Source organism: Engystomops pustulosus, chromosome 6, assembly GCF_040894005.1.
Source record: "Engystomops pustulosus chromosome 6, aEngPut4.maternal, whole genome shotgun sequence".
Classification (NCBI taxonomy): domain Eukaryota; kingdom Metazoa; phylum Chordata; class Amphibia; order Anura; family Leptodactylidae; genus Engystomops; species Engystomops pustulosus.
The window spans coordinates 34,597,249-34,613,149 of NC_092416.1; the positions used below are offsets into that span (position 1 = coordinate 34,597,249).

General features: G+C 41.8%; 1 protein-coding gene across 5 annotated transcripts in view; it reads left to right on the forward strand.

The window, feature by feature from the left end:
• Positions 1-15,901, forward strand: part of GRIK4 (glutamate ionotropic receptor kainate type subunit 4) — a 210,134-nt gene that overhangs the window by 137,600 nt on the left and 56,633 nt on the right. For 4 of the 5 annotated variants that reach the window (XM_072155633.1, XM_072155630.1, XM_072155632.1 and 1 more), the window contains one exon: positions 2,948-3,113. In XM_072155633.1, the coding sequence (XP_072011734.1) occupies positions 2,948-3,113 (166 nt within the window). Of the gene's footprint in view, positions 1-2,947; positions 3,114-10,330; positions 10,405-15,901 lie in introns of those variants that run through there. The other variant, XM_072155634.1, reaches the window with a different exon arrangement.

Sequence of the window (15,901 nt, forward strand, 5' to 3'; positions counted from 1 at the left end):
AGGGTGCAGACGGTAGGCTTGCACCTGGAACCAGGACCATAATGTATGTTTTCTTCATTAAATAGAGATGAATAATATCTCAAAAATTTGATTTGATCGCTTTGCTGAATTGTTTTAAAAAAAAAAAAATTGATTGGGTACCGAATCAAACCAGGAGGTCATGTAACCCTTATCTGATCTCCTGCATGGTCAGAAGGTTCCAGTAGGTTCTTAAAATGTAGCTTCTCTCCTAGAAGTCAACCAAAATAATAATTCTGGGAAGTAAATTAAAAAGATTTTAGCCCAATGATTAACCATCCCACTTTTTCTTTACATTTTGGTAGAAATCTTCTGTAGCCTGAATGATGGCGACCAGGTTTCTAGGTTTTCTGGGCTGGGAGCCAGTTATGAAATAATGGACTATGCTAGTTTGTGGGGGTCCAAAACCTGGACCCTAGACTGATCAGCTGTTCAAAGAAGCCTCTGCCGCCAAAACAAGATAGACCACCGCTTTCAGGCTCCAACACCAATGCCTGTGTCGGCATTGGAGCCAATTGATCACCAATACCGAGGATACTGTAGATCTTCCAGATCAAAAATGTCCTCTAGTCTAGAAAAAAATTTCATGCCAAAATGCAAGTTAATTGTTTGAAAGAGAGACTATTGGTTCCCCATTAGGATAAATTCTTCTAGTGCACCTCTGGTATCTACACCCTCATCTATTAACCAGCTACCTATGTCAAGCAGCTTAAAATGACAAATAGATTTAGGGACTAAATTTAACTTTACTTGTACAAACTATACAGCAGAATCATGTTCCTGAATTTGCAGAATAAAAGATGAACAGAAAGACTTGTGTGGTGGCCTATTTATAGATTAATAATCTCGTAAAGATGACAGCTGCCAAGAAGAGGTTCACTCAGCTTCCGACAGATCAAACGCTCAGAAGATCCTGCTCAGGCATACCACTCCGGCATTTACTTACGGAAAAAAAAGAACAATGTAGGAATCGCTTTTGTAGAATTCAAGTCGCAATCTATAAAAGACATGTCTTCTGTCATTACCCGAATTTAATCAGGGCAGGTAATGGCTTTCATGAATGTCTCATCACGTTTCACAAGGAAAGTAAGACTTGTACGGATGGAGAGTGCAACCAGTTTCACACAGGAGTAACATGCACTTATATTTGTGCCTGTATAAGGCTAAGTGCTTATTGCATCTTGAAAAACCAACTCTAGGAAGAGTATATACAGGAAAGTTTGATGAGAGACAAAAAAATTTGTTATTTTTGGCCTCCGTCTGACCAATATGACTCACTATATCAAATAAAGGTTGGACCATAATGGGGCTCATTTACTTAGGGTCCCACGGCCGCATTTCCGTCGGGTTTTCGAGGATCGCGCCGCTGGGACAGGCATTTAGAAGAGGATTGTGTCGCATGCGACCGGATTTTGGCGCATCGGTGCCGGCTTTCATGCAACAGAAATCGGGGGGCGGAAAGTCTGACGATCTGACTGATTCGGACTGAGCGCAGGATTTAACTTTCGATTTGTGTTGCAAGATCAGCACTTACATACACCGGGAAGAAGAAGGTGAACTCCGGCGGACCTGATCGGGGAAGCGACACATGCAGCACGATCTTCTTGAATGCGGCAGATGTGCATTCTAGTAGGACAATGCACTTTCGGGGATAGCGCAGGACAGGTAAGTAAATGTGCCCCAATGTGTCTTTCCTTCATTCAATAGAGATTTCTCTAAAATTCTATTTCTCCGTTTCGCTGAATAGTTTTTTTTTTTTTTTTTCAAATTTGATTTGAATCCGAAACCAGGAGATCATGGAAGCCCTATCTGACCTCCAGCATGGCCGGAAGGTTCCAGTAAGTTCTCAAAATGTAGCTGCTCTCCTAGGGCCTGACTTGGCCTGGGGGAAGAAGATCCTGGCAGCAGGAGTAACTAGTCCCACTAGGTCTAGGCATTTACTTTTTGAGAGTAAGTCCAAGACCCATGAAACAGCTTCATACAATAGTTTCTCCTCCTAGCTTGGCCGGTATGAGACAAGATGCTTAAAGGGAACCTGTCAGCAGAAATTGACCTAATAAGCCACTACCAGTATGTTGCAGCTGAACACATTTCACATCATGTTTCTTTCATGACCTAGTGTGATGGTCCCATCCAGAAAATCAACTTTGAAGTGAGATGTTACTTGGTTGTATAAAGTCAAGGAGGAGGAGATTTTAATACTGAAGTCAAGCTCTCTCTTCCTTAGAAAGCCTCCTTTACGGTAATTGATGGTCCTGCATCCATAGACATCACTAAATGAATCTCCTGATGTCTAATGCATGATTTCAATCACAGAGGAGGAGGCGTTCAGAGTTCCTCACCATGACTTCAATGTTAAATTCTCCGCCTCCTTGACTATATACAACCAATTTACATCTCACTTCAAAGTTGATTTTCTAGATAATGCCACCACACTGGGGTATGAAAGAAACAAACACTAGAAGGTTTTCCGCTGTTTAACTATATACTGGCAGAGTTTTTTTAGGCCAATTGCTGATGACAGGTTCCCTTTAAACCAGAGGGGAGGGGCTGTGGCGCAGGTTAATACACAGAGCAATTTAGGGGGAAGGACCGCCCTTAGAGCACTTACCTGCAGCCTAGATTAAAATTTGATTTTGCATAGCATTGCTGGCGCATAATTTCTACATATTACTAGAGAAAAATACATGTATTAAAAGGAAAAGATACAGATATATTTCTTTAACTAGACGCCAAAGTAAAATGATTCCTTTATTATATAACTTGCCGTAGGAGGACTTTATAACCCTGACATCTCCAATGCATAAAGTTTTTATTCCTTTTTTCTGCGCCTCATCTTCTCACATCTATCAGTCACCGGCCAATCTTTCTTCTCATATATTTCCATTTCTTTAGCACTAACTATTCCTTCGTATTTTTTTTCCATCAGGTGCCTCACATAAAAGTATCACCGGAGGAATATTTAAGGTTTCAGTTTCAGAGATTCACCACTTTGAACCTTCATCCCAGCAACACAGACATCAGTGCGGCGATTGCGGCTCTACTTAATTTCTTCAACAGCACCACCGCCTGTCTTATCTGTGCCAAAGCGGAGTGTAAGTACTTGGCGCTAGATTCAATTAACCAGCTGTCTCAATTGAGTTGTCCCCACATAACCTTTAAAAACAGATTGAATTACGCAAATTTAGAGAATTATGAAATCAGATTTAGCATTGTGCTGCAAAATAACACCTGATATTCAGCACAATAACTTGTATAGACTCATGGGGGAGATTTCTCATCAAGTATCTAAGGTAAAACTTTTCTAGTTGGCCATGCAAACCAATCAGAGCTCAGCTGTAATTTTATAAACGGCTGTGGGAAAATGAAAGCTGAGTTCTGATTGGTTGAATCAGTTCTGCTCTAAGAGACTTAGGCTATATTCACACTGCCGTTGCCCGCCCGTACCGTACCGTAGCGGGCAACGGCAGTGTACGGGGAGAGGAGGTGAGCGCAGCTCACCCCCGCCCCTCTCCATAGCAACCTATGGCGCACGGCCCCGTATTACGGGAAAAGATAGGACAGGTCGTGTGCTGCACCGTACCGCTCCCGTAGGGTGCCGTGCGCCCAAAGGAGTGTATGGGGGACGTATATCGGCCGTATATACGTCGGCCGTATATACGTCCTCCATACGTTCGTGTGAATGTAGCCTTATGATAAATCTCCTTACCGATAAGTAACCACCGCAAACATTGCTACCACTGCAATGCCTCTGATTACTTGTACCGTGGTACCACAGAGGTACATATCTGACCTGGTTTTGAAAGAGCTCTTTTGGGCACATTTTGCCAACATTGTTAACTCATTGTTATTGTCAGTATATAAAAAATATCTCTTCTCCAGAAGGAAGACAATTGGGGTAATTTATTAAGACTGGCATATACAATTGTTAGGCATTGAGTTGTAGGGTAACTACCTGGAACTAGAAGAGAGTTTTGTCCCTTCTGATGGAGATATCATTGCATATTTAATTCAATAGATTGTCATTATGGATATACAGGTAATGGTTTCATAAATGGGCACAACACAGTACTACTACTCCTATCCTGTTTCTATGGGAGTAGCACAGTACTACTCCTATCCTGTACCAATACGAATACCACAGTACTACTTCTGCTATACTTCAGTATCTATGGGCAAAGCACAGTACTACTACTCCTCTGCTGTATATATGGGCACAGCATAATATTATTCCTCCTGTCCTGAATATATAGGCACAGCACAGTACTACTATTCCTATCCTGTATATATAGGCACAGCACAGTATTACTACTCCTGTCCTGAATATATAGGCACAGCACAGTACTACTACTCCTGTCCTGAATATATAGGCACAGCACAGTACTACTACTCCTGTCCTGAATATATAGGCACAGCACAATACTACTACTTCTGTCCTGAATATATAGGCACAGCACAGTACTACTACTCCTGTCCAATATATAGGCACAGCACAGTACTACTACTCCTGTCCTGAATATATAGGCACAGCACAGTACTACTACTCCTGTCCTGAATATATAGGCACAGCACAGTACTACTACTCCTGTCCTGAATATATAGGCACAGCACAATACTACTACTGCTGTCCTGAATATATAGGCACAGCACAGTACAGCTACTCCTTTTCTGTATGAGCATTGGCATTGCTTCCTGTATGTTTGGGCATAGCACGGTATTTCTACTCCTGTCCTGAATATTTAGGCACAGCACAGTACTACTACTCCTGTCCTGAATATATAGGCACAGCACAATACTACTACTCCTGTCCTGAATATATAGGCACAGCACAGTACTACTACTCCTGTCCAATATATAGGCACAGCACAGTACTACTACTCCTGTCCTGAATATATAGGCACAGCACAGTACTACTACTCCTGTCCTGAATATATAGGCACAGCACAGTACTACTACTCCTGTCCTGAATATATAGGCACAGCACAGTACTACTACTCCTGTCCTGAATATATAGGCACAGCACAATACTACTACTCCTGTCCTGAATATATAGGCACAGCACAGTACAGCTACTCCTTTTCTGTATGAGCATTGGCATTGCTTCCTGTATGTTTGGGCATAGCACAGTACTACTACTCCTGTCCTGAATATATAGGCACAGCACAGTACTACTACTCCTGTCCTGAATATATAGGCACAGCACAGTACTACTACTCCTGTCCTGAATATATAGGCACAGCACAGTACTACTACTCCTGTCCTGAATATATAGGCACCGCACAGTATTACTACTCCTGTCCTGAATATATAGGCACAGCACAGTACTACTACTCCTGTCCTGAATATATAGGCACAGCACAGTACTACTACTCCTGTCCTGAATATATAGGCACAGCACAATACTACTACTCCTGTCCTGAATATATAGGCACAGCACAGTACAGCTACTCCTTTTCTGTATGAGCATTGGCATTGCTTCCTGTATGTTTGGGCATAGCACAGTACTACTACTCCTGTCCTGAATATATAGGCACAGCACAGTACTACTACTCCTGTCCAATATATAGGCACAGCACAGTACTACTACTCCTGTCCTGAATATATAGGCACAGCACAGTACTACTACTCCTGTCCTGAATATATAGGCACAGCACAGTACTACTACTCCTGTCCTGAATATATAGGCACAGCACAATACTACTACTCCTGTCCTGAATATATAGGCACAGCACAGTACAGCTACTCCTTTTCTGTATGAGCATTGGCATTGCTTCCTGTATGTTTGGGCATAGCACAGTACTACTACTCCTGTCCTGAATATATAGGCACAGCACAGTACTACTACTCCTGTCCTGAATATATAGGCACAGCACAGTACTACTACTCCTGTCCTGAATATATAGGCACAGCACAGTACTACTACTCCTGTCTTGAATATATAGGCACAGCACAGTACTGCTACTCCTTTTCTGTATAGGCATTGGCATTGCATCCTGTATGTTTGGGCATAGCACAGTACTACTACTCTTATCCTGTATATATGGACTCAGCACAGTACTGTTACTCCTTTTCTGTATGTATGAGCATAGCACAGTACTGTTACTCCTTTTCTGTATGTATGAGCAATGCACAGTACTACTACTCCTATCTCCTATATATGAGCAATGCACAGTACTACTACTCATATCATGTGTATACAGGTACAGTTCTACCACTCCTATCCTGTATGTACTCCTATCCTATACATATGGGTACAGTACTGCTATTACTATGCTGTATACAGGCAGTACCCAGGTTACATGCTGAAATGGAACAAGGATTATCAATAAAGCTTCATTACAGACACCTTACAGCTGATTACTGCATCCTGGAACTATATTAAAGCATTCAGAGAGCTTCACCAAAGGTTACATGGGGTTAATTGGGGGTCGTCTGTAAGTCGGGTGTCCTTAAGTAGGGGACCGCCTGTATATGGACACAGCATAGTACCATTACTCCTATCCAGTATATATTGGAATATCACAGTACTACTTCTCCTATCCTACATCTATGGGAATAGCACAGTACTATTACTCCTATCCTGTATATATGGGCACAGCACAGTGTCACTACTCCTATCCTGTATATATTGGCACAGCACAGTGTCACTGCTCCTATCCTGTATATATGGGCACAGCACAGTGTCACTGCTCCTATCCTGTATATATGGGCACAGCACAGTGTCACTGCTCCTATCCTGTCTCCATGGGCAAAGCAAAGTGCTTCTACTCATATCTTGTATATAGGGGAACATACTACTATATAGGGGAACATAGTACTACTATACTCTTATGCTGCATATGTGAAAAGTACTGGTATTTTATCCTATATATAGGAGCAAAGCACAGTGCCACTACTACTACTATATGGTTTTCCCTCAAGTGAATGGCAACCCCCCTTTTTACCTATGCCGTCAGCCCACCAATGTATCAAATTAGTCCTGGACTGAAATCTTATTGCTTAATATATGTACTATTGCTGCTTTACACATACGTTTTAGGTTCATGTTGATGCATGTATTCATAAATACTCTAAAAGATTCTTCATATAAAGTGGTTTTATCTACTATTGTACTAAAGTATCAAAACTTTTTATACTGTCTTGCTTACAATCCCATGCTGCCCACGCCCTGAGTACCACTGGCTTGCCGTAGGTGGGTGGAGCTTTTACTGTATGCAGTTGCTGCACTGCCGGCTCACTGGCCCTTTTTTCAGTAAAGGAAACTCATCAGAAATGTGAAAGGCTCTTGGTTAATGGTGTGATGAGGTATAAAGGATATTTATTTGGATCAGTGGCTTTTAGTAAATGTTAAAAAAAAGGATGTACTATATAAACCTCGCTGTTTTTGATGCACAACACTCAGTATGGATTTGTAGGAGTAACGCTTTTAGAACAAAATGTTACATTGATTGAAAGGACAATTAATTCCCGCTGATTAACACAAGAAAAGTCAATGCCTGGTATTTTCTGATTGAACAGTCTTCTTCCGCTTGTGGATATGTGAAGGAGCAGTGAGATCAGCAGGTAGGACACAATACACTGAGAACTAAAATAACCACACACTGAACCATCAAGTCCGTGTACCTGTCCAAATGGAAAACATGGTGTCGAGAGCATGAATTCCTCCTGCTGCATATTAAAGGTAATCTACCATTTGATTTGATGCATTATGAAGCAAACATACCTTGAGAATGCTGTAGCTACACTGATGCAGGATCATATCTTGGTTAATCCCTGAGTTGAGTGGTTTTGCTGAAAAACAATTAGGACATTCAGGCACTGAGCTTGTAATTACAAATGGAGGTTAGTCAAGACATGACTAATCAACCTGAGCTGGATCACTCATACGCAGCAGCTGGGGGATGGTGCAGCAATTGATTATTCTGCCTTCAGGGAAAACCAAGGATTACATCATCCTCTGATGCAGTGAATAACTAATGTGCTAGGAGAAGCACTGAACTAGCCATAGAGACAGAGCTTCATTATCATAATTTTATAATTGTTTTTTTCAGCAAAACCACTCAGCACAGGGATTAACCAAGATATGATCCTGCATCAGTGTAGCTACAGCATTCTTAAGGTATGTTTGCTTCACAATGCATCATATCAAATGGTAGGTTTCCTTTAAGTGTCTTGGAATTTTATCTAAGAATTAAATAAATTATTAGAGTAAAAAATGCAATGCAATAACATTATGAGTCTCCATTGTACAACACATTTACAACACTCTGTGACAGCATATCACAAAATCATGTTGTTATAAAAAGCTGCATTGTGCATTCAAGACAAGAGGGAAAGAAGGAAGGACATGTCTTAAACAACTTCATAACTTCATTGGGGGAATTTATTAAGTGTACCATTTTAAATGCCAGTCTTAAAGGGAACCTGTCACCAGGGACCTCATTTTCACTAAAGACAGGTTGCAGAGGCCCATTACAGCTGCATTACACATTTGTCTTTCTGTTTTCTCTAAGCATTTGCATAACAATATAATTTTGTGTTATAACTTACCTTGCATCCTGACAGAATCCTCTGTGAAGTCCCAGGGGTTGGGCTTTGGTTTGCATTTGCATTTCAAAAAACAACATGTGACTTGTCTATGCTGCAGACTGCTCTGCTCCCAGCCCCCACCTTTGTGCTCCTGTACAGCTCCTCCCTCTCCCACTGATGTCATCTCACCAGGATGTGAGTTCTGTGAAGGAGCAGGAGGGTGGAGCTGTAAAGCAGCACAAAGATGGGGGCCAAGAGCTGAGCAGTCTAAGAAGGCCATAGGCACCTCGTCTGCACAGAGACAACTTACACTGATAAATCACACAGACCATACAATGACTAAATAAATGATTCTATAAGAAACTAAATCTGTAATCTGAAAATAACTTCAAATTCATTGTTCAAGACAACAAGCAGAGGCTTATTAAGTGTTTAAATTTTATACACACGTGTGCAGCGCATACATAAAATATGCAGTTGTCGGATTAAAAAAACCGGTTATTCAAAATATATGCACAATATTTAGATAAAACAGCTATGAAAGTAAAACAGCATAAAAAATTTATAACCTTACTATGCAATAGTTAGATTTATCCAGCTGGGGAAACTCAGCAAAGATGATTTGGGCAGCCTTCTAGTGTAGTTGGACTTCTGGACTTATTTGGTTACATAATATATGAGAGAATGTGGACCACATAAACTACATTTGTAAAAAGAACAAAAAAAATGTAGAACTTGGGTAATATTATTATACTTTTATTAGTGGAATACTCCTTTAAGGTAGAGTACCAGGTACAGCCACTATAAGAGTAACAATACTGCCCCAATAAACAAAGAAGGCATGTGGTTCTGATTTAGCTAATCAAAGGGGCATCAGTAGAAAAATGTCTATAAGGCTACATTCACACGATGTATGTCCATCGTACCGTAGTACAGCGGGCATACATCGGCGCCGCAGAGAGGACCAGGGGATGAGCGCAGCTCACCCCCGCTTATCTCCACAGGAATACACAACGTACGGCACCATATTCCGTCAAAAGATAGGACATGTCATATCTTCATACGGGCTACGGAACTGTACAGTGACTCGCGTGTGCTGCACCGCACCGCTCCCATATGGCACCGTGAGACCATAATAATAATAATTCTTTATTTATATAGCGCACACAGATTACGCAGCGCTGCACAAAGCATGGCAAATTGGTTCCTGTCCCCATGGGGCTCACAATCTAAACAACCTAACAGTATGTTTTTGGAGTATGGGAGGAAACCGGAGTACCCGGAGGAAATCCACGCAAACACGGAGAGAACATACAAACTCTTTGCAGATGTTGACCTGTTGATCTGCAAGGCAGAAGTGCTATTCACTCTGCCACCGTGCCACCCATAGAAGTGTATGGGGGACGTATATATGCCATATATATGTGTCCCATAGGTTTGTGTGAACGTAGCCTAAATCTGCTTATCATGGTGGATACAGAAATCCAACAGCTTTTCCGGTCATCACGCTATAAACTGACAATATAGTTACGCTGTAGTCAGTGGTCTAAGCAGAGAGGTAGCAAATCAGGTAAAATTTACAATAATAAATATTTTTTGGCCGTATTTGTACATCCACTTAGACCCGAGCACACACACATACAGTAACATGAGGCACAGAGATGGGGATAAATAAGTTCCGCTAATAATTTCAGTTTATGTAGCTAAATTAAAAATTGATTATGTCTACTACCACAGCTCCATCTCTTGCCAATACATCACATCCTATTTTTCATTTGGACAGGGCACCTTGAGGACTTCTACAGTTTAAAGAAAATTAATGGATTTCAGATGCGATTCGGTTACATTTGCTTCATGGTAGGTCCATACATATTTTCAATGTTTTAGATACTGACAGGCTTCATTTCTCAAACTAGGCCTCGTTGCTTGTAGCAACCAATCACAGCGCAGATTTTATTTTTCCACAGGCATTTTTATAAATGGAAGCCAAGGTTTGATTGGTTGCTATCGGCAACAAGGCTAGATGTCCCTTCCTGATTTGAAAAGACATCAATGCTAATGATGTTATACAAGATATTGGCTTCGGCAATACTCACTGGAAATACTCCATGACAATATTTATATGGAGATTTCCCATATTTGGCTATACAGGCGGTCCCCTACTTAAGAAGACCCAAGTTACAGACGACCCCTAGTTACAAACGGACCTCTGGATGTTAGTAATTTCCTGTACTTTAGCCTTAGGCTACAATAAACAACTATAACAGTTATCACCGGTGTCTGTAATGAAGATTTATTGTTAATCCTGGTTCTTATGACCATCCAACATTTTTAAAATCCAATTGCCACAGAGCCCAAAAAAAATTTGTCTGAAGTTACAATTATAAAATATACAGTTCCGACTTACATACAAATTCAACTTAAGAACAAACCTACAGAACCGATCTTGTACGTAACCCTGGGACTGCCTGTAGAAAGGTTTATTAATTAGCAATACAGGAAGGCAAGATTATTGTATGTATATACATATAATATTTTCCAACAGTCCTACCAATTCAGGCAAAATGGTCTTGTGAAACACCTCCTCAAAGTGTGCAGCCCATGTATTTTCCAGGAAGGATACACGGTTGGATTGCCACCTAAAACAAAACAGCCACAATAGGGGCAACTTACAGTACGGTAATTGTGCACAAATAAAATATAGTGGGGCACATTTACTTACCCGGTCCGGAGGAGTTCACAGAAAGTGTATTGTCCGTGTATAATTCACTGTGCCGCAATTCACTAAGATCATGCGCCCGATATCCTGCATGTGTCGCTTCCCCGCTCAGGTCCGCCGGAGTTCACCTTCTTCTTCCTGGTGCATGTAAGTGCATGTATTGCGACACAATTGGAAAGTTAAATCCTGCGCTCAGTCCAAATCTGTCGGAACGTCCGACAGAACGCCCCATAATTTGCGTCGCATGGAAGCCAGCACAGCTGCGCCAAAAACCTGATTGCAGCACAGACACCTGTTAGATACTCGTCCAAGCCGTGCAATCCCCAAAAAGGTGAACAGTCCGATGAAAGTGCAGCACGTGACCCATAATCAGCCCCATAATTTCTTACATAGCAGTGAAATAAAAATACAACTGACCTACCAGTACAAAAAACTAAAAAAAACTGACCAAGCAGTGGCAACCATAGGAAAAGGTTATATGTGGATGGGTCTATGATAGTCTGCGGTGGGGCTTAAAGGGAACCTTTTAGTTTAATTAGGAATACTAAACCAACTACAGGTCAGCTCAGTCTGTGGCCACTCTACTTATATAGGGTTATTTGGGGCACTAAACCAGTGGTCTATTAGGACCTGTGGGTGGTTTGGTGTGCCAATAACCAGCAACTAGTCAGAGCTCAGCTCCAAAGCCTACATAATTTAAAAAAAAAACATTAATACATTGGGGCAGATTTATCAAGCAGTCTGAAAGTCAGAATATTTCCAATTGCCCATGGCAACCAATCACAGCTCCCCTTTAAAATATTCATGAGCACTGGTGAAATGAAAGCTGAGCTGTGATTGGTTGCCATGGGCAACTGGAAATATTCAGACTTTCAGACTGCGTGATAGATCTGCCCCATTATGTATGCATAAGAAATACAAAAGTTTCTGGGTATTAAGTGACTTATTCTCTGCGTTTTCTAGCAGTTTTCCAAACAAATTTTCATGTCGTTACTTTTTCCATACTATTTATTAATTCGAGTTACAAACTAAGTGACGATTTACATCCCATCCATCTTTCTGCAAATGTAAATGGCAGCTCAGTTCTCATTCATTGACCCAGAAATGAATATCAATAAGGTGGAAGATTGCAGTCTATTAATATGCAAAAACTGAGAATCATCAATGCACATTAATAGCATTTTCCAAGGTTTATGCAATTACCTGACTTTGACCTGAAAAATGTGGCGCTTAATTAAGAGAAAGCAGCCTCAGATATTAGTGAACATAACCTAAGGGCATATTGACGGGATGGAAAACACAGAGCCGAGGCATATTTTGTTGTATAATGTGGAATATTATGCAGCAAAACAGGCTTCGAATATGGTAATGCGAACACATCCAGATAATACAAAAAATGCTTACACCTTAAAGGGGTTTTCCTTCATCCACTAAACGACCTTAGGGTTGGCCATCAATGGATAGTGGAAACTCTAGGAACAGATTACATGTGGAAGGGCCATGATAGTCTGGGGTGTGGCTTAAAGGGAATCTTTAATAATTTGGCATACTAAACCAACGACAGGTCATCTCAGTCCGTGGCCACTATACTTACCTCTATTATGCCAATAAGTCCAATAAGACACATCAATCTCTGGTGCTCCTAACACCTTTGCATTACTTAAATGAAGCCGATGTAGTACATGAAATTATCAAGCATGCGCAATGAAGCCGTGGTGGACTGTGTCAGCTGCACTGACAAGAGATAATATAGGGTGATTTGGGGCAGCTCTGTTTCGAACTTAGAGTTGGCCATCAATGTCAAATCATTGGGCGTGCAACCACTCATCAAAAGTTGTTTTGGGTGCCCAAATTATTTTAGAGATTAGAACCACAAGAATCAGTTCTCAGTGTAGAGGCCAAGTCAAGGAACTAAAGCTCAAGTATTCTACAGGTTTGCACTTTGAGTTTGAGTCTCAATTCCACATTGATGGTAACTTATCCTAAAGACTAAGGCTATATTCACACTGCCGTTGCCCGCCCGTACCGTACCGTAGCGGGCAACGGCAGTGTACGGGGGGGGGGGGGAGGAGGTGAGCGCAGCTCACCCCCACCCCTCTCCATAGCAACCTATGGCGCACGGCGCCGTATTACGGGAAAAGATAGGACAGGTCCTATCTTTTTCCCGGGTATGGAACGGTACGGTGCCGCACGTGTGCGGCACCGTACCACTCCCGTAGGGTGCCGTGCGCCCATAGAAGTGTATGGGGGACGTATATCGGCCGTATATACGTCCCCCATACGTTAGTGTGAATGTAGCCTAAAGATGAGCAAATCTTATCCTTTGGAAGATTTAGTAATAATATTGAATTTTTCAGGCACAAAACTAAATGGGAATCTTTTCTGATTTCGCTTTGGATTAATCCAAATAGAGGCTAACTAATACTGTCATTCCTCCCAGATGGAAAATGAAAGTAATTTGTTAAAAAATTAACAAAACGAGATCAGCGCTTTTTATGCAAAATATGTGTTTTAGAGGACTAGTAAGGTTAAAAAAATCTATTTCCAGAACAATTGGAATAACATCAGTTTGGACAGAATCCAATTGGACTCAAATTGTATCTTTCATAAAATCCGATAAAGCTTCTATGTATCTTGAATCTTGGTTTCGCTCATTTCGGCCCAGAAAATTATTTCCACGTAAAGAAACAAGATCCTAGATGATGCCACCACTTTGGACCAGAAAGAAACATGGTTTAGATTAGAAACTGTTCAGTTGCTTCACAGCATTTTGGTAATGGTTTATTAAGCCAATTTCTGATGACAGGTTCCCTTTAAGGCAACACTTTGATGGAAAGCTGCAAATTGACATCTGTAAAGGGATGTTGGGTGGTGATAAATAGTAGACAGGAAATAAAGTCAGGGTTTATTCTTTGATAAATACATAGTGTGTCCATCATGCGCTCATTTACTCCTCTGCAGCAGTTAACCATGAGGAGGGAGTAGTTATCTAATTCAGCGAGTAGACAGTAATTGACAGCCTTTAAGAGCAGTGTGTGGGCTGGAAGCTTCATACACAGAGAGTGGTGTCACAGAAGGTTACAGGAGCTCACTCCCCGCTTTAGGTTATCTCAGGGAACTGCTATAGACATGTGGAGGTGGCTAACTTTAGAGAGTCCTGCGTCTCAGGACAGCTGTTTTAGGGGTGCTTATTTGTCATTAGTGCATATCCCCAAACCAGTACCCAACTCTTCACTGATAAAGAGCAACCATCCTGAAACATATGTATAGGAGTGCATGGTAAGATGCAAGGCATGTTTAAGAGGTTGGTGTTACGTCTGTGTCTTTCTTGATTCCTGCCAGTAGGGTTGAGGAAACGCTGACTGTTCCTGTGATTTACTAGTCCTGCAGTGTGAACTGGGCTTTAGGGTGATGGCACACGTTCAGTTTTTCAGATGCAGTTTTTGAAGCCAAAAGCAGGTGTGGATCATAATGGGTGAGACAAATAATTGAAAGGTGCTGCTCTTCCTCCTACTTCTACTCCATTCCTGGATTGGGCATCAAAAACTGCATCTGAAAAACTGAACGTGTGACATCACCCTAAGTGGAAGGCTGTCATTTGTATTCGCCACACCCATGTGACTTTGAGTCTTTGCCGCTACCTCCTGGGTACTTTCATCGGGTTTCCCAACGATTTATGTTTTGCGCCGCATTTAACAGGGGATTTTGTCACACTCGATCGGATTTTGGCGCATCGACGTCGGGTTGCATGTGACACAAATTAGGGGGGGGGGCGGCCGTCGGATAACCAGATGGATTCGGACTACACGCAGTATTTAACATTTCGAATTGTGTCGCAAGACACGTACTTACAAGCATCGGGAAGAAGAAGGTGAGCTCGGGCGGACCTCTGCGGGGAAGCAATGGATGCAGGAACTCGGGCGCACGAGCTACGTGAATCGCGCCGGACTTCATCTTCGTTGGACCGTCCGAATCGGGGATCCCGACAGGACCAGGTAAGTACATTTGCCCCAATATGATGTACATGTGTCTTTTTTCAACTGTATAAACTATGTTATACACCAATGTGTACAGTATATATGAGGAATACACCCGTTTCTGGGTATTATGTAAATTTGTTGTGCATCTCTGAGTTTTTTCCTTTTATGTTCTGTTTCACTGAAGCTTGTGGGTGCAGATGTAGCTGCTGTGACTCCATCCTCCTCCCATCTCCATAGAGCTGCATGTAATTTGAGCTTCTATTTTGCATGGTCCACCCACTGAATAATAACCATCTAATATACCCCTATAATGTGAACTTCCCCCTTGGCCCCACACAACCCCCTTATTCATCCTAGGCAGGGCCTTCTCTTCTCTCAGTGGCTTGGAGAACAGGCTATATGGGAGACTGGAAGAGGAAGACCTCCTATTTCACCTTTGTGAATTTGCAAATACAATTTGGGATATACAGTCCCCACATATGACAGCACCTGAAATTTGGGACTGTGTCACTGAATCTTTGACGGTAGAGGTTTCCTGTAGCCATGTATTGCCAAGTAACGGGGGACTCCTGATCTGGTAATTGGTGGGGCCCGTTCAGAAATCTGATGTGTAACACCTTTCCTGTGGATGAGTTATAAAACCTTGATGGTGGGA